This window comes from Pithys albifrons, chromosome 7 (genome assembly GCF_047495875.1).
Source record: "Pithys albifrons albifrons isolate INPA30051 chromosome 7, PitAlb_v1, whole genome shotgun sequence".
NCBI classification, from domain to species: Eukaryota; Metazoa; Chordata; class Aves; order Passeriformes; family Thamnophilidae; genus Pithys; species Pithys albifrons.
In genome coordinates, this window is record NC_092464.1 from 15067178 (window position 1) to 15086596 (window position 19419).

The 19419-nt window shown below is 42.6% G+C and overlaps 1 protein-coding gene across 1 annotated transcript in view; it reads left to right on the forward strand.

Moving 5' to 3' along the window:
- Positions 1 to 418: 418 nt before the first annotated feature.
- NRP1 (neuropilin 1) overlaps positions 419 to 19419 on the forward strand; it is a 112871-nt gene continuing 93870 nt past the window's right edge. Inside the window, 5 exon segments of the mRNA XM_071559933.1 lie at positions 419 to 573; positions 822 to 1152; positions 1154 to 1206; positions 1208 to 1281; positions 4570 to 4744. Coding sequence (XP_071416034.1) covers positions 1045 to 1152; positions 1154 to 1206; positions 1208 to 1281; positions 4570 to 4744 — 410 coding nt within the window. The 5' untranslated portion in view covers positions 419 to 573; positions 822 to 1044.

Below are 19419 nucleotides of genomic sequence, written 5' to 3' on the forward strand. Positions count from 1 at the left end.
GGGAAAAGGGAGCAGAGAGGGTGGCCCAAGAAGGGATGGGTCAGGGTTCCCGCGGGGCACCGTGAGGGAGGCGAGCCGGGAGGTGGGCGGGGGTGCGTGTGTGTGCGCGTGGGACCGGGGCACGGCAGGACACGGCAGGGCAGGGCCGGGCAGCGCTGCGCGTATCCTCGCAGGAGCCCGCGGGGCGATGGGCGCAGGTGGTGCCTCCGCCCGGATCGGCTCTACCTGCCGTGGCGGGGGACGCCGCCTCTCGTTCCCCCTCTCCCCTGGCGTTCCCCCTCGCCAGACCCCGCCTCGGCTGAGTGTCAGGGCTGGGGCTTGCCGTGTTTGTTTGTTCGTTCTTCCGCGCTGCCGATGTCTTGGGGGGCTGAGGAGGAGGAGGAGAAGGAGGAGGGCGGGGAGGGGGAGGGGACTGGGGCTTAGGAGACGGCGGCTCCTCGGCCTCTCTTATTGCCGCTGAGTTGCGCTCCTCTTCCTCAGGCTGCTAACAGGAGCCGCCCGGGCGCTTCCCCTTCCCAGGCCGGCCGGGAGTCCCTGCGGCGGCAGCGCGCTCGCCGTTCCCTGCCGGGGCAGGTGAGTGCGAGGCGCCGGGCATCGTCGGCACCGCCGTGCACCGCTGGGCTTCGCTGAGCATCGCTGGCACCGCCGGGCACCGCTGGGCACCGCTGGCATCCCCGGCACCGCCGCTCCGGGGCCCCGGCCCAGCGGGACCCACGGCCGCGGGAGAGCGGGGTAGGCGGGGGGGACGCAGTTTGCCAAACTCCAGCGCCCGGCTGGTCCCCGCTCACGGCCGCTTTCCGTTCCTTCTCTCCTCTCTGCAGAGCACCGCCGCCCCGACTCCCGGAGCCCGCCCGGCAGAGCGCTCCCGAGGTGCCGGCAGCCGCCAGGATTTTTGTCTGTCTTGTTTGTGTGTTTGTTGGGGTTTGGTTTTGTTATTTTTCCCCCTCGTTTTAATTTGGCTTTCTAGTCTCGCTGGGAATGGCAGGGGCAGCGGCGCCTGGAGAAAGAACAAGTGTGGGGAAAGAGAGAGGGAGCCGAAGCTAAATGACAGGATGCGGGCGGTTTGAGGCACAGAGAGAAGAAGCCAGCCTCCCTCTACCCCCGGGACTGCCCCTGAGGACCGTGCTTTCTACTCCTCACTCCGGCTGGAGGATTTAAGGAAGAGCTGTGCGTGGAGGGCATTTTTATTTTTTCCTCCTTTCCCCTGAAGGAAAATGGACTGGGGACTTCTCCTGCACTGTGCGGCGCTCACCTTCACCCTCGCCAGGGCTCTGCGGAGCGGTGAGTGTAACGTGGGACGGCGTGTCTCAGCTTGGGCGGCTGCGGGGCCGGGCTCCGGGGCTGCTGGCGCGGGGGGCGGGCGCTGGGGCCCTGAGAGCCGTGGGACTGGCACCGACGTGAGCCCGGCTGGGAAGAACTTTCTGCCGGAGGAGGGATGCGGCGGAGTCCTCGTCCGAGGATCGCCCATCCTGGCATTGCCTTCCCATTTTATTTTCCGCTCTTTCGGGCTGTTGAATTGAGGCTGCTCAATCTTACTAGATCAGGACAGCCAATTATCTTAATAATGTCCCGTCTCATAGGCAATTAAGTATCTCCTTCGATATCTGAAAGATAATGAACACTAAAGGAAAGGGTTTCTTTCCTCCCCCCGCCGTTTCTATTTTCCAAAGCGTTAAGATTTTAGCTCATGCCTCTTACTAGCTGCGTGTGTACCTGCGAGTAGTCTTCACACGGAGAGCTCTCTAGAGTACCCCTTTCCCAAGTCTGCAGTTTATGTGGAACTTGCACTGTGCCAAGAGAGGAGCTGAACTCTGTGAAGGCTCAAGACTGCCTTCCAAGAGAAAAAAATCCCGTAACAAATGAGTGATATAGGTAGTTTGCTGTCAGGCAGCCCTTGAAAACACAACTAATTAAAAGCAGTGTGCTCCTCCTATCCTGAACAATGCCAGGGCACTGTGAATATTTCACTGCAGGATGCATTTTTCAAGATGGTCTAATTGTGGGACTGCTTGACGTTTTGCTCTTGCACATGAAATAGCTTGTGTGAGTCTTCCTTTCCCGACAAATCCTGAGCAATTATTATTATCTAATTATCAAATATTTACTTTTGCCTGACTGGGTTTTTAATCTAAGTAATTAAAAGAAGAAAGCACCCTCCACTTACACTGGTATATTGTTTTAATAAGGGACTGCAAGTGGAGTGTCAAGCAAGAGAGAGTATTAAAATCACATGTTTTATGACGGGAGTTAATCTCTTTCCCAATATGTCTTGAGGAGGCTGCTTAATTTAATCAGGACGAGCTGCCCCTTCCAGTGCTGTGGCACAGTAGCGAAGGTGCTAGAGGCGGGCACCAAGCCTGGCATGGGGATGCTCTGAGGGGTGCACTTGGCTCATCTCCCAGCCCAGGTGAGGGATGTGGGCAGCTGCCTCCCATATAAACCCATGTTGCTGCTAGTTCTGTATCTCTGAGGAGTGCGAGTTGGCCACCCCATGCTCTTGTTGATCATTAAAGAGGATCAACAAGAGCATGGGGTGGCCCCCTATTAAAAAGGAGAGTAGAGCGGGTTGTTGGGCAGAAGCCTCCACTATGAGTGGTTAATGTGGTGGTCGTGCTGGAGTCACCGAGGCTATTAACCTCCTCTATAACCTACCAGACCTACTAATGCCACCTTCACCTACATGTAGTATTAGTGTCCACTAAATTAATTCATTAACCTTATTTGGAACTAATGGTCCAAAGTCATTAGAAACTGCTCTTCTTAATCAAGTGTGAGAGAGATTGCACAGAGCCAGGGAGTCTAGCAGACCACATTATCTTATTACACTGTCACTTTCCCAGAAGTCGCAGATTAAGGAGCACTGATGGTGGTGAGTCCACCTCAGCATCCTCTGAAGTGACTCTGTCAAGTGACTAGAAGCAGCACTGCTTTATTTCAGGCATTTAACAGATGCCAGACTCTGCCATGTTGTTTGGAGGGCTGGAGTGGGCTTAATGAGACAGGATCACTTTCCGAGTGTGCTTACACAGGGAGGAAAAGGCAAGATTCCCTGAGAGCCCCAGACAGCGGATTAGCAAGATCACCAGTGACAGCTTTTGAGCTTTGAGCTGCAATTCCTTTTGTTCTGGTCAGAGGAAAACAGCCTGTTTTGCAAAGGCACAGCGGAAATATAATAAGATAGTCTTTCCCAGCAATGTGCTTAGCAGTATCTAGGCTTTGACCATACAGCTGAGTATGTATCATCTCCTTCTCTCCTAATTTATGGCAAATAATTTCTATAAAGAATGTTGCTTTATGCATTTTTGATGTGCGCTTCCTCATTCATTTCCATGTGACCTGTTTTTCCTACAATAAATCCTGCACATTTATAATTTCATGCTGAGAGCAAGGATTGCAATTTTGCTTTCACTGGGAATGTATTAGACAGAGCACTGCAGCTTGTATATACCATTATTAGGATGTAGTGATATATAGTCTTGCTTTTTAGTGGGGACACTCTTCCTGTCCATAGTTTACTGTCATGTTTTATTGCTCAAAATTAAACAATCAAGGTGTAGAGAAAGTTCTTCCTCCCTGAAGGTCTATAGAAACAATCCATAGTATTAAAAAAGTGATAACACAAACCTGCACTGGACAGTGAAGCGAATTACCATCTAGGTTGGATTTCTTGCCCCTTTTTATTTTTTCTGTAAACCTTAAAATGCAACCCTGACAATACTAACCAAAGGAGCAAGATGCAGCGTACCACATTTCACAGTCACACTTGGTGATTCTGGAAACTTTTGCAACTATTTTACTATTAGAAATAAATCTTTGTTGTTCTTGGGGGGAGAAAGGAATGGAGGGGAGAGGAAAAGCTGTTGTTCTGCTCCATTACTTTGATGCGGTCTCCAAGCATGAACAAACTTCCTTAAAGAATAAATAGTGGCTGATTTCTGCTTCACTAGAGCTACTTTGTTCTCTGCTACCCTGGGTTTGAAAAGCACTGATAGTTTCAACCTGCCTAGATTTATGGACTGATAAAACAAAGGGAGGGTCTGCTGCGAATGAGCTTGGATCCACCAAGACAATCCCAGTGGTCAGTGACACAGACCAGGCTTATCCCATAGCTGGCCAGGGGGTCAAATGGCATCCCTTGACATCTCCTCCCAGCTTTTCTTAAAACTTCATACTTAAGAAGATTATACCTTTTAGAGTTAATTGTGTCATGAGTCCTCTGCTGAGCTAACATTAACGCTGTTGTGAGGGTGCAAGGTTTTAACACTGTAAGGGGCACTGTTGGAGCAGAGGGCTTTTTAAAAGGATACTGTTTAGAAATGGGGTATCTTCTGCTACCTGCTGCCAGTGCTGCCGCTGGACTGGCAGGATGGGGATGGAGAGGGGAGGCCCCTTTCCTTAGGTACAATGTAACAGAGATGCCTTTAAAGGCATAAGGATGCAGCATAATTTTGCCTGTAGAAGGCTGCGGCCCCGCGGCATTCCCCAGGGCAGTCTGCAGACCCTCCTGGCGTGCGGATGCTTCCCGGCGGGCGCTGAGACCAGCCCCATCTGTTTGCTTCCCCTTCGCAGATAAGTGCGGCGACACGATCAAAATCTTAAGCCCCGGGTACCTCACGTCTCCGGGCTACCCGCAGTCCTACCACCCCAGCCAGAAGTGCGAGTGGCTGATCCAGGCGCCGGAGCCCTACCAGCGCATCATGATCAACTTCAACCCGCACTTCGACCTGGAGGACCGCGACTGCAAGTGAGTGAGTGCGGGCGCGTGCGGAGCGCCACGGCGCCACCTGCCGGCCGTGGGCCCCCCCGGCGCTGCGCGGAGCGTCCTCCGGGGCGGGGGGCAAGCGGGGCGAGGGGCGTGGCGGTGTGAGAAAGATCTTCACAGGTTTCCGAGGTTTATAAGGTGCTTTTTGAGCTGTGCCTGCCCGATGGGCTGCGAACGGGTGGCGGTCGGTGGTGATGATCGGTATTGTGGGGGTGCGGTTAAGAGTGAGGCACCGTTTGTTGACCGGCTTGCTTTTGTGAGAAAGTCTCTGTTTGAAAAAGTAGTTCCTTTTACTTTTGTGCCCCCACCACTACGAACAGCTCATGGCAGAGGCAGGCCGTTTATAAATTGCCAAATCCTCTTAACGCAGGGTTGGTCTGGCATTTACTCTCGCGGTTTAAGGGGCAGTGGACTGGAGGACTGATAGTCGTCTTGTTTCCCCCTTTCTCCCTTTGCTGCTGAATTACAGGCAGTACCTCTTTCCCCACCTGCTCTCCAGTAGTGCCCCGAGAGGAGGAAGAGGAGAGCGGAGGCTCCCTTTGCTCCTCTGTCCTTGTGTTCCCTTTGACTGTCTGTTCCAAAAGTGGGAAGGGGAATCAGAACCTCCCAGAAGCTGTTCTCTTCTTTCCCCCAAATATGTCAACTGCGTAGCTTGCCCAAAGCAACACATGGACAGATCATTCCCCTCTTCAACATACTCTCTAAATTCAGCCTGCGTGTTTCATGAAGAAAACATTTAAATATTCCTTGAATATCATATTTTCTTTCATCCCCCTCTGATAACTACAAGACAGTTGCTGTTCATTAATGCTACCAGTCAAGATTTTCTCTGCCTGTCAGAAAAATTAAACTCAATAGCCAATGGTGTTTGGCATTTTTTGGGAGTATTCAGGATTTTACAGGATTTGGTCCCATAAAATGATGCTTAGCTCATCAGGAGTGGTTGTAACAGACCATGAGATTGGAGCGTTGGGTTTAGAGAAAGAGAGCAACTGTACTCAAGCACTTAATTTTTACCATGCTCATCTTTGTTCCTATTGTTTAATAAATTGATTATTTAGATCACAATTACTGTTTTCTCTTAAAATGAAGTTCTTCAACAATGCAATGTGGTGCTTAGTTGCTTTTTTTGTTGTGATTTTTTTAATAACCACTTGCACATCTGCATTTCAGTACCATAGTTGAGTGATAATGCAAGAAAACCCTGTGCTCATGAAACTAAACTGACTCTTCATTAAAATGAGTTTTTACTGTGGTGTTGGAGTTGCAGCTCATATTCACACCATATGTTCACATGCTGACTTTCCATTCTTTAATTTTTAATGTCTTGTACTCAGGCAATGATTCACTTCTCTGCATCTTCTTGATACAGGTTTTGCTTTCATTCTGTAGGACTCTGCTATTCTTTAAAATGATTGTCACCTTTTATCTCTTAGATAGAAATTAGGAAATTAAATGAAGCATATTTCAGTGTCAAATCCTTTTTCTCCCTTGCTAGAATGCATGTTTTTTCAACTCTGTAAAACCAACATGGTCTTTGGCAGCAGTAAAATGGTGTACAGCATACAATTATTTGAAGAACAAGTAATCTTTGTGGCATAGTGTTGTGCTAAACAGTGCTAGACTGAGCTGAACTGGGTCCAGGGAAAGGATCGACTCCCTCCCTCTGTTGCTTCATTCTCAGTGCTCATTGTCCACTCTCCCTCTGCATTATTTCTTCCTCTGAAATGAAGCCCAGTGCAGTAATGAGATGGTAGTGGGTGGAAGGAAGTCTCCACACAGGGTTGTTTGCATTGTCTTTGCAGTGTGCAGTGGTGATGCCTTTACCATTATTTTGTCTATCCTGAAATGCTAATTTTCTAGGCTATGCTAAATTACTCAGCTGCTACTTCACTTATACTGAAAATTGTTCTTTTTAACTTTGGAGGGATTGTATTTGTACAAAAAAAAACCCTCAGAACCAGAATAACAGAAAATTATTTCAGCAACAGGAATTTGTCAACAATCTATGTGGTCTGAAATTTCAGCACCTACTTACAAAATTCACATTCTTTGTACTAAATATTGGATAAAACAGGAGATTAAAGCAATAAACTTACCACAAGATTTTTTGGTTTTGAGACTAAGTATGTTTTGTTCTCTTAATATGCTTAGTTTATTAGAAAGTCAATCTGCAATATAGAAATGTGTTATTTAGGTTATACTCTAGTTTACTGAAAAGTTTAGCACTGGAAATTAATAAGCACTTAAAAATGAAATGCAAATAGAAAATGAGAGATAAGGGAATTCACGTCTGGGAACAAAAAATGTCCCATACAATTAGAGTAGACTAGAGAAGATTAGCTTCCTGGCCTAGCTCCCAAAATCCTCTTTATAATGCTGTTCATTGCATCTTGGACCCCAGTTAGCACTGAAAACAGCTTTAACAAGGACCCCCTGAGCCCAGGAAGGGGAACAATGTGATTTTGGAAAAGTTGTATTCTCGTTCCATAGTGCCAACAAGAAAATCAAGTGGCCTTATGTAACTTTTAAAAATACTACTCTATACAGAGGGCTAGATATAGTGAAATATAAAACTGGTGAAAGGTTGATTCTCTGAGGAGAGGCAAAAGCAACACACAAGCATTAGCTGCACTGTAGCTGTTCCCAGTTAGCCTCTTTGTATGTTAGGGTTTGGAATTAATTTTAAAATATGCCCTTGATTTACCTACTTATTATGCTATGCTTTAATGAATAAGTATTTCTCAAATGACTGCTAATAAAATTCATATATGTATGTTTTTCTGACAATCAGAGCCATTTGAGTTGTTTAAATTTCAAGTAAACATGGTGAAAATTTCTGTTTCTCTGGAGGCATTCCAAAGGACTTGACTTTCACAGTTTTGAAGAATAAAGATAGGCAAATAATTAAAAATATGTTCACACAAGCTAGGTTCATGTAATAAAAAAAAATTTAGACAGCACTACTGTACCAGCTTAATGGAAATACTGGGTTTTGACGGGAAGTATACAAATACATCGACCACAGATTGTTATCAAGGACTTATATAATGAAAAAGTGCACAGTCTCTTTTTAACTTTTAAGTCTAATGAGTGTTATGCCTCCTCTTCAGGAGGCCAAGAAACAGAAATTATGGTTGTAATTTAAGAGAGAAAAGTAGTTTTTATTTGCCATTTTGTCTTTTCTCAAGCAAACCCGAATAATAACCCTGCATTTTTGGAGTCAGAAGTATGGTTAAAATTAATAGAAGAGACAAAACATATGGCCACAGGTTAGTTAAAGTGCTCCAGTGTTTGTTGCATGTGGTAAATGCTTTTCAGCACTTAGCGCAAGCTGTACAAGTCTCGTGTTGCTGAAGTATCCTACTGTGTAAATGTAGCCATCTTGAATCTAGTAAAACTTTATACCTAGATAATAAACAAGAATGTCACTGATACAGTACTTTGAATTTATGGAACTTTTCCGGTTTCCCAGCAATGCACACTATCAGCATGATAATTTATAATGGTTTGTGACAAATGTTGCTGAGCAAAGAGGTGTGTGGTTACATTCAGATCAGATGTCATTATCTAGGGAGCAATAAAAATTTCACAGACGCTAGGTTAAAAACATTAAGAAAATGAATGTGAAGCTTCAGAAGAAAAGGGATTAAGAAAGGTGGAGGGTTGGGTAGAGAAAGCCCAATAGTGGTTTCCTTACTGACAAATTATTAACTATTTTGCCAGACTTGACTCTATTGTTTTACAAGTTTTTCAGATATGCCACATGGCACAATTGTTTAGTTGGCTGTCATTTATAGATGTAGACAATAAATATTATCCTTCCTTAACACTTATGGATTATGTACCCAATGCTGTCAAATCACTTGGAATGGCAAAACTGCCCATTTTGGAAACATTCAGAGTTGTAGATGGAGAGATGTTGTAGATAATTATTCTTTATATTGCATTTACCAGAGATTAGTTAGAGTGATGAGATTAGAGCTGTGTAGAAAATGCAGTCAGTTAGAGAATACAGAGCAAAACATACCTGTTTGTTTATATAGAAGAAAATGGCTCCTCCAGATCCTTAAGTAAGAAAGAAAGCATAGGTATCCCACAGAGAGAAACTGCAGCCCCATGGAACTCCAACAGACCTTAATGATGTCAGAAATTCATCCATCCATTTTATTTCTAAATAATGTCAATGGATTTATGCTGCAAATCTGTAGGTATAACAAACTGAAGCTGGTAAGATAAACAGGAGCAAGCCAAGTCATGGCTCAGCCTTTCTGTAGTTTTTACAAAGTTTAAGCTTTCATTTGCTTTTGTCTAAATCCCGGTTCCTATTCTTCCACACAGCTTTGTGCAGACTTTATGCCTCATGTTGATTCGTTTTGTGCAGGCGTGGTTTGAGCCCTTGGGGTTGAGCTGATAGCAGTAAGAGTGCACATGTTCTTGCTGCCAATCCGGAGAATCGCCCATGAAGGACACTGCTGGGTCTTGCCCGTCCAAAGGGTTCTGCCACCAGCCACACACCATAGCTGCTCCCTGACTGCCCAAGGGTGCATCTGGAGCCTGGCCAGTGCTGAACTGCTCCCACAAACTGCACCAAGGACATCTCAGGTGTAGTGGGGGGGTCTGGGCCCAGTGCAGTCCCACTGCCCTTGGAAGCAGTGGGAACTTTGCCCTCCACTTCCACAGAGCTGTATCCCATCATTCTTGATGGCAGTAGGGGAGAGTGCAGCACAGGCTCTCTAGGATGGTTTATCACTGTATCAGTTGTTTGGATGGCAAATGTCAGTGCTTCCTAATTCCCTCTTTTTCTGCTGCCATGGATTTTGGCAGGCAGAGAAGTGACTGCAGGTGACAATGCAGGGTAAGGGATGGGCTGTCATATGAGCAGAGTTGTTCAGGTCCACAGGAATCAGATTGTGTTTGCCCGTGGTTGAGCAGAGGGGTCTGAAGGAGCCAAGACCAATGAGCTTTCCAATAGAAATACGGCTTTCATGGCCTGGCCCTTCTTCTCTAAGCATCATCACTGGGATTTTAGTGGATTTCCACAGGAGGTCATGCCCAGGAGAGTTGGGAAGGGAATGCCCTTCCTTGGGGCTGAGGCCAGCTGAAAGAATGCCCACTCTCCCATACTTACTCTGATCTGGATTAACTAAACCACCCAGCCCACACATTTGTATGCACCCCACTGCAGGCTGCACTGCCCAGACAGAGGTGGGCAGCGGCCAGGGCATCTCTCTGCCAGAGCCATGAGCAGGACGTGGGCACCAACAGGCTGGGAAGACCATAGGAGACAAAAGGACAGCATCTCTATCCCTTTGTCTCCCTCAGAAATCTGTCCCTTAAAAGCTGTTTGGGGTGACAGGAAGATTATTTGAAACACTAAAGGGATGAAGAGGACTATCCTTCATTCTGTCCCTAAACCAAAAAATGAGTGGTTTTGGCATAATCTGGAATGAGTTGATGCAGTGGATTTTCGGGGCCATGTGGTATCTCATGTTTCTGGTCACACTTCGAGGGAATTTCTCTGCTTTATTTAAAGCACAAGAAATGCTTTCTCAGGGAGCATGCTGCTAGACCCAAACAGCCCTGCTGCTGACCACTGCTGTTTGGTGCCCTCTATAAGGCTGCAGCAAACCTCACCAAGGAAAGGAATCAGTCCAGAGCCTGGGCAGGATCAGAGAAGCAGAAAGCACTTGTTCTGCTACAAAAACTTTTCCTTAATTTACAGATTCTGGATTATGAAAATGTATACAATGTTCTCTTTGCTACAATATTCAGCATGTATTTGAACACAAGCATCGGATGCAAGTGTCTAAAGAGAATGCTGTTATTTTATTGTGCTTTAGAGACTAAATAAGAGTTGAAACAAGTTGAAAATTATATTGTTTTTTCTGATTATGCAGTGTAATAGAAAGATTCCTTTGTTGTTTATCCAAGCTGTTGACTATTGTGAAAGTCTCTATTCTCAAACTGCTTAACAATGCCTTCTTTTAGAGTAGCAGTTTGAGTTTGAATTTCCTCAGGAAAAGGTATTAGGAAATACATGACCATGCTGCCTGGCCATAGCTAGGCAGTCTGTGCTGGCCCACGTTCAGGGCTGAGGTGTTGGGTGTGGAGTCCAGTGTTGCACTCCATGTGTGTGGGTGCATTCCCTGGCACTGTGGAGCCATGACTTGGGTCTCTGTACAGTAGCACACTAAAACTATAAAACCAGTCACAGGCAGGGGTTTCTATTACCCTGGACAGTTAAGTGAACTGTGAGGAGAATTCTTTCTAGATGTGCTACACCCAGGTGCCCTTCAGACAGGCAAAATTTGAGGGTCAAATATGGATTCCCTTAAGCCTAATCCTTCATCCTTTCTGTGGACAGAGATAAACAAATTCAGAACAGAGGTCTGAATCCTTTCTAAATTGAAATCCAGAGTCGCTGGTATTAGCCCCATGAAGCTCACAATATGTTTTCAGTCAACACCACACTGCTCTTCTCTCCACCCTCCTTTCCGGTGCTAATCTAATTGAAACAAAAACCTATGTGTCTCTGAAAATCAGTTTCTTAATTATAGCTTATTGCAAACTATAACATTGGATCATAATTTGATAATTATGATATATTTTTATACAGCTGATGCAAAACCAAATTCAATTATTTTCTTTTGTATTATTTCCAACGAATGAAATTACATCTGAAAACTGGATGTGCATGCACTCACATGTGTATGTCTAGACCTATATATCACACAGAACTACTTGGATATAGATATATGTTTTACATGCACCTCTTTAGGACTGTGCACATATACATGTATTTGTGTCTATGTTATGGATTTCTTAGTTTATGTAGAAGTTTCTAAAGTAAATCTACCAATTAAAGCGCTAATACCCATCTTAAGGCTGATAATTAGGTATAAAGAGAAAAAGAGACAGGATTAGTGTTCAGATCATGTTCCAAATGCCTCTTAATTGGGTGTTTGTAATCAATCCTGATTGCAAGAGGCAGTGGTTTGGCAGAATAAAGAATGAAAAAGGCTTAGCTCTGCTATTTTCCTGTTAGTTGACTTGGCCATAGTATTTAGGTCAGGATCCAGTGTCAAACAAGGTAATTTTGTCAGCCTTAGCAATCCCCATAAAACATTTAAAAAATCTTCTCTAATGATATTTTTGCAAGCTAAAAATTCTCTCAAGCTAGGGAGTTATTTTTATCCAGAATCTTAAAAGTTATTTTCCAGTGAACCACAGGAAAGACTTTGTTCTCGTGGCCTCTATCCACCACTGACTTCTGAAACCATGTCTGAGTTCACTGTGGGTCTTTCATTGCATTGACCTTGGCACTTTTCTCACCAAGCCACAGTTTTCCATCATAAAACCACACAGCTTGGTATAATGATTATTTCTTTATCCCAAGTAACCAAACAATTTTTTAAATGGAGTGACAGATTTCCCTCTTGCACTGTGGGAAGCAAGCACCTGGCCATTTCCAAATAGATTTTTAATGAACTTCCTGAAGGAGTTTTGAGAGAAGTTTAATAAGTCACCTGCTAACTTTTTGAGAGCAAAGGTCATTTGTTTTTCTGTAGGAGTTCACAAAAATGTGAGAGTAACCCTCTTCCTATGTCCTAAACTTCTATGGAGGAAATTGATTTTCACAGGCAATATCAAAGGTTTTTAAATATGTAACCTCAAAAATCAAATTTCTGATTGTTTCTTACACATAAGGTCCTGTGAAGCTCTGTGATCCACAGAGCTGGGTAAGAACTGTGTGAGCTTTATAGCAATATATTTAAATAAGAATAGATTGTGAATATTTCTACTCATCCTGCCTGTTAAATATCATTACAAGTATTTTACGTAATGCTATAAAATGAAGAATTTAGATGGCTCAAAAGGACCATTGAGAAAATATCTCCATATGTGGAAGAATCACCCATTTAAAGTGATGATTTCTTCCAGAAGAAACTATGCACATCCCAGAAGCACAATAACCAGCTGTTGTACAGGGGAAGCTGGCCGTTTGTCTGCTGCCTTCCATGCTGACGTAGAGTTGCAGTGGTCACATGTCCCATGTCTCCCCTAAACACAGATGGGCTGAGCCTTACACTGAATGGGAGCCGGGGTTAATCCCTTCCTTACACTCCCAGCAGCTTGGACTCCATTTCACATTTGTGCTGGGAGCTGCTCTGTGCCCTCATGTGGAGACACAGCCCATCAGAGCTGTGGGGTGGGACAGGTATTGGAGCAGGAAGGGGCGTGCACTGACCTTGCAGCACAGCCCTGTGCTGGGGCCATGCCCCACTGCTTTTCATCTTTGAAAAGAAGATACAGGTAGTCCTTTCTTTTTTTTTTTTTTCCTTTCAACACTCCTTATTAAATTGGAAGTTGGTTGCCTAGAGAAAACTAACGGTTTGTTCACACACGAGTGATTATTGTGCCTCAAGCTTTGAGAAATGCTCCCTCACAGCCAAAGCTTTGCTCACTCACATAAACAGTCACTCTGAAGTCAATTAAAACAACAGATTCATTTGTGCAGGGCTAATAGCTAGGACATACATTTCTGGCACTACACAGATTAGTAATTGCTTTTTAGAACAGTGGTTTTCAGATGCTTGTAGAGTCATTTGCAATACAGTAGAAGATTCAACTTCAAAATTTTTTGTCTTTTCAATTTATAAATCACCCTAAATAGGTTATCAGTTGTTCTCCAGCTCTTGGCTCTTAATAGTAAAGGTCTGGGACAAGCTGCTAAGTGCATGAGTAAGAATCAAAGTTTGTGTTGTTGTAGGATCTTGTGCCAATCTGTCATTAAGCCAGGTAACTTCTACCGACTATCTTCTGATGTATTCATCTGTAAAAAGGGAAGCAGATCAGCAATTTAGAAAAGCTTTAGCTTGATCACCATGCAGAACTGTAGGCTACGCTGCCTATTTCCATAGCGATCACACCACTTTGCCAGATGCAAAATGAGGCTTACATCCCTCATGCTAAAAACCCTTCTTAGAGGAAATCCTAGGCTGTCGCTTCATTTGAGTAGCTTTAACTAAGTCTAGAAAAATATGCAAAGGTAGCTCTTAAATAAAAACTCCTTTTTTTTTCTGTTTCACAGTCATCTCCATAATCTTTTTTTGAGACAGAGGCATAAGATGTATTACCATGGCAGGCATATGTTCTGATTCCTGAGTGTTTTTTGACATTCCCAGAAAACCCCTGAGACTTTGTGTCACAGTTCTATAAACTTTAGCTATTTGTATATTCATATCTGGGCTTAAATCCAAAACTTCTTTGCACGCATTTAAAGCAGACAGTGTAGGTTCATCTCCTTGTGTTTCAGATGACAAGCAGTTAAATCAGGTACACATTTTAACCACTCCACACAGTGTAACCTTCTAATGCATTCCAAAAGCTTTCCAAGGTGTTTTAGTAGCACAGACTATGTACTGTAGGTATATAAAATAGATACATGGCTACATTGAGCTGTGAAGCAAGTGAAGACAGCCCACTGATGCCAGTAAAGTTGAACCTGCCAATAACTCAGACACAAAATACCATAAGCATATCGTAATGTTCTTACTGGTTTCCATTTTCATTTATCCTCCACAGCTATACTAGATGGTGGCTTTCCAACAGTATAATATTCATCTTTATCTCATTTCTCTGACATAATTTTCAAGCTCCTTATTACTGTTGAACAATGTAGCTAATAGTGCCCAAATTACTTCTCATTCTTCTCATTATAGTATGGCATTATTCAAAAAACCAGCGCTCTTCATCCTTTCCCACACAAATAGCTCTCCCCTAAACTAAACTTAAAACTTAATTCCAAGAGCTAGTCTCACATTTCCCAGGCAATTAGTCTCCTTCTACTGGCTGTTTATACTTTGCACATTTTTACATTTTTAATTAACTGTACCTGTGTACTCCTTGAGACTTGAATCTTTGTCTTCTAAGCCTAGTCTTCAAGCACTGATTTTTATACCAATTTAATAATTTCAATTAAGGTTTTGTTTGTGTATTGTTAAAACAATTCAGCATGAACTGGAGGATACATATATTCTAGTATAAAGATGTCTTATGTCAGTACTTTTTCAGAATAAGCCTTGCTAGTGTCAGCACTTTGTAGAAAGGACTGTATACTGTATATCTGTAATAGTTTCTAAATTGGTATAACTATAGTGGCTGTAAAAACTTATGTATGGACCTACTTCTGTGTCAAAAATGCTAACAGAGTGGTTTGGATACTGTGTTAGCTAAATTAATTAGAATGCTTTACTGATTGCAAGTTGCAAAATGCAATATAGATGCATATATAGATGAGCATATTGAGGGGCTTTGTGACAGATCTATTTTATCCCAGCTTTTACTCTTTGAACAAAAGCTTAACCAAAGTGTCTAACCTGAGCAGTTCCTCTGCCCGCTGTAACTTATGCTTTCCAGGAAGGGTTTTTTTTGAACTTGCATTACCAGGCAGCTACATAAATTACTGTGTTGTGACCTTCAAGCACCTCGCTTACTCCATGGAAATTAGCCATATGCACATTCTCACCCTGTGATCTTCCATATGACATGCAAGATTCTTAGTTATTCCTCCCCCCACTCCTGAAATTACAAAGTAAAATAATACTCATAGGTGTAACCACAGATCAGCTGATGCTCTGAAATCAAATTCTGAGTGTTCTGAAAATAGACATCTGATTACCAGGTAACTTTTGCATGGCCCCATGTGCTCAGCATAGAAAATTAAATATATCCTACCTTTCCACATCTCAGCTTCAGCTCTTTCTCATCTGAAAGATACCAGATAATTTTGATTTAAATATGTAAAGAAAAGCTGGTTTTCATGGGCCATATTCTTAATTTGTTTAAAGAACATTCTACTGAAATTAGTGCAGTGATTTATATCAGCTGAGTGGGGAGCTGACTCTACATTTCTACAGTTCCCTAGAAATTCTCAGCAGAAAGGCCAGTATTGTAGCTGAACCCATGTTAACAGAGAGTGAAGTTAAAGTTTTGCCATTCAGCAAGACTGGACTTTAATACTTAAGCAGCATGGGTAGAACCTTCTTACAAGTGGGTGGAGTAAAGACCGAAGTAATTCTGTCATGTATACAAAAGTTTCTTTGCACTAACAGCTTTAACAGGATTGGGTGCCATGGTACTATAGCTGTTTACAGTGCTAACTCTCTCCTACTGCTTGATCTTGGGGTAGTCAGTCATCATCTTTGTGTCTCAATGTCCTTAAAGATCATAATATTTCTCTGGTTTTCAAATATGTGAGGATGTGCTTATTAGAGTTTGCAAAATCTTGGAGACTGCTGCGTGGAAATGTAGTGCAGTATAATAGTTATTTGCCATTGTTTTGTATTGTTTATCTTCTAGCTGCTATTTTTTTTTAACAATATACTGCTACGTAAGAATGCATGTGGCAATCTTTTGACTTTCAGAGAGAAGTGTTATCCAAACAAAAATAAAGAATAGAACTCATGGTCACAAGAGACACATTATCCATGATGAGAAGAATCTATAACAGACACAGCACTAACTCAAAACTGTGCACCAAGCAGCATCCAAATGCAAGCAATTTCAGCTGTGTGCATATTGCCAGTACAGAACCAGGCCATTCTGCACATGCAGGGTCCCCCAAGGAGCAGTGAACCTCACAGCAGCAGCGCTAATGGCTGTCTTCTCATGTGCAGCGAGGGAAAGCAGCACTTTAGAGTCGCCTTGGGCAGCTGTTAAGTTATTCATTCTTAACTTACTTCTATAAAGCTGTTACTGGGTGGAAGCAGATGACACAAAGATTTTGGGCCTGTACTGTCTGCTGTGGGGGGAGCATTCCCCATCCTTGCACATGGGAAATTCTGACTTCCTTCAAGTCAATGACAAAATTTCTCCTCAGTATTGTTTGGACTGAAAAAAAACTATTTTAGGCTTCAGAAAACCCTTTTTTGAAGAGCACATTTCTAGTTGTCAGTGTCTCTCATATGATTTTTCTCAGTTTGGACATTACTTTCCTTCCAATGCACACAGTTCATGTAGGGGAACAAACAGGCCTGTGAGTTTTCAAATGTGTTTGTGCTGCTAGAATAACAATGAAATAACAAATAAAAAAATAAATAAACCCCCTCAACCAAACAAAAACCCACAACAATTTTCTATTGTTAGAGTACATGTAACGCATGAAGTCCTGTGCTAGGTCATCTACTTTGTTTCTTAAACTCCTTTCAGAACAATCAGGCTGGTTTATGGTTAGCTTGTTCACATGATGCCTGGTCCTTCCCTATCTCCTCTCTATAGGTGATGTGAAAACTCACACCCTCCTGAGTAAAACACAGAAGTTACTTTCTCAATATTGTCCCCCCCAAGTTCTGGAAATCATGTCAGACCTCAAGAAATTGTGAAATTTTATAAAAATCCTTGTATCTGAAAAATTACTGTTGATTTCTGTTTCATTTTTTCTCTAGTGTATTTTGAGGGATTTCCTCTGTGATAATAATAGCCAGAAAATTCCACTGGCCTAAACAAGAAGTTTGGCAATACCAGAATATCTGCAACCAAGTTTCATGATACTCATGCTAAAAATAATGAGAGATTGTGTTAGAGTCTTGCTAAAGTCCCAACTTCCTGATGCTGTTGCTGTTCTCAGTCACACCCTCGCAGCTCCCACTCAAGGGATAGGTCAACAGAAGAATAATAGAATCAAAAGGAAATGAAACTATTAATTTATATTGATTTCACTGCATGACTATGTTTCTTCACCCTTCACTGGATGATCAAAATTTTTAGAAAGCAAAATTAATCCCAGAAAAAAAAAAAAAAACAAAAGCCAAAAAAACCCCCATCCTTACAACCTCATGCTTTTGTCTGAGAAGATGTAGAACAACATTAGGAGTCCTGTTGTTATGGAGGCTACATATTTGCTTGGCTTCAAAACTAGCTTAGACCAATGAGATGAAATTTAATTGAATGTGATTAAACACAAGGACTTGACTTTTGGTTCAGGAAGACCCTGAACTGGAAATTGTTGGCATGGTTGGGACGAAGATCATACTGGCTGCTCCAGGATCCTTACACTGCTCCACAGCTGTCCTCTGGGAGTTCTGCTGGACATAAACAAGGTGAGCAGACACAGAAAAAGCTTGCCTATGCTACACTTTTTTCTGTGTTGTGCAGGCTTATGTTTTCAGGCTTGTTATTCTCCTTCAGATATTACACAGAAATACAGTGCAAAATAGCTAACATTGACATTGAGGGGCCCATCCTGCACCTAACTATAACATTCTTTTGTCTGCATGTTTCTGGTGAGGTCAGTGGAAGCTGTGACTGATCAGTTTGTGTTTCCTTTATGCTGCACTTACGGTGACTGCAGTGGGTCTAATCTGATATGCACAAGCTGAGAAGTGGACACATAACTCTAAACTCAGAGGCTGTTATTTGGACAAAACTGATTTTCAAAACGTTTTTATAAACTCAAGGAAATCTTAATGTCTTTATTCTGTTATTACTTTACAATAATAATCCCAAACTGACCTGGGGCCTATTACTCAGTGAGTACTGGCCCCTTGTCAAATTTAGCCATTTTTTGAATGCACAGAGAAAGTCATTAAGGCACATCAGGCTGCTGATTGCTGTTTAACTCTGCAGAGAGTTCTGTGCAAAAATCAATGCCATAACAGTGCTTTAAGAATCTAAGAGGCGGGAAAAGCATTTCTTTACCCTCTGGTAACTCAAAAATGGATTAATAAACTTTGTGAAACCTCACAAAAATATCACCTATGAGCTAGGGGCCAAATTTAAACCTCTGTGACAAAAATAATACAGCTCAGAAAGCTCCAGACGTGAAAATGGGTTTATAATGGAACTGTCACTGCTGTAACCTCAGCTGTGTGTTTCTGTGCTGGAGAAATCTCACACGTCTGCACATACAGGCATGCACATGATTATTTATTGTATCCCAAGGAACACCTTTTTTGCTGTATTGCCACTAAGGAACTTGGAGGGAAAATGCCTTTTTAGTAAAGTATGATCTTATACAGTTTTTGCCGCAACAGTACTACAAGAATTTACCAGATGAGTTCCATCTCAGCATCAGTGAAACTGTTATTTAGGTGACTGGTGGGTTTGGACTGTACTGGAACTGCACTAAAAAATGCAGCAAAGTTGCAACAAATGCTACCAGTTGGAGACTTTTTTAGAAAAAATCTTTACACGGGAAAAAATAGTTTAAATTGCATTAAGAAGTTTTATTGTTTTATATGTACTGTATAAATCAGGAAAAATCCGTTGTTTGCCTCTGGGGCTAATTACCACGGAATAGCTTAAATTCCAACTGTCCAGTTCTCTTCCCCCAGAAAGCAAAGTGAAAGTATTCAATTCAATTTTGGCATGAATTTCATTCAATTTTTGATGATAAAATGATGAAACATCTTTTCAATTTTCTAAATTCTTATATGAAATTACAACTTTACTGAGTTGTATTATTTGATTCACTCTATCATAGGAACATTTGGGTTGAAAGGGATTTTAGGACATCACCTCATCCAGGTTGCTAATCAAAGAAATAGCATTTGATACAATACAAAAGTTAAAATGAAGCAATCCATGTAAACCGAAGACAATCCAGTTGTGGTGTTTCAGAACTTTTATTTCATGGGCTATACCAGCCTTTCTGC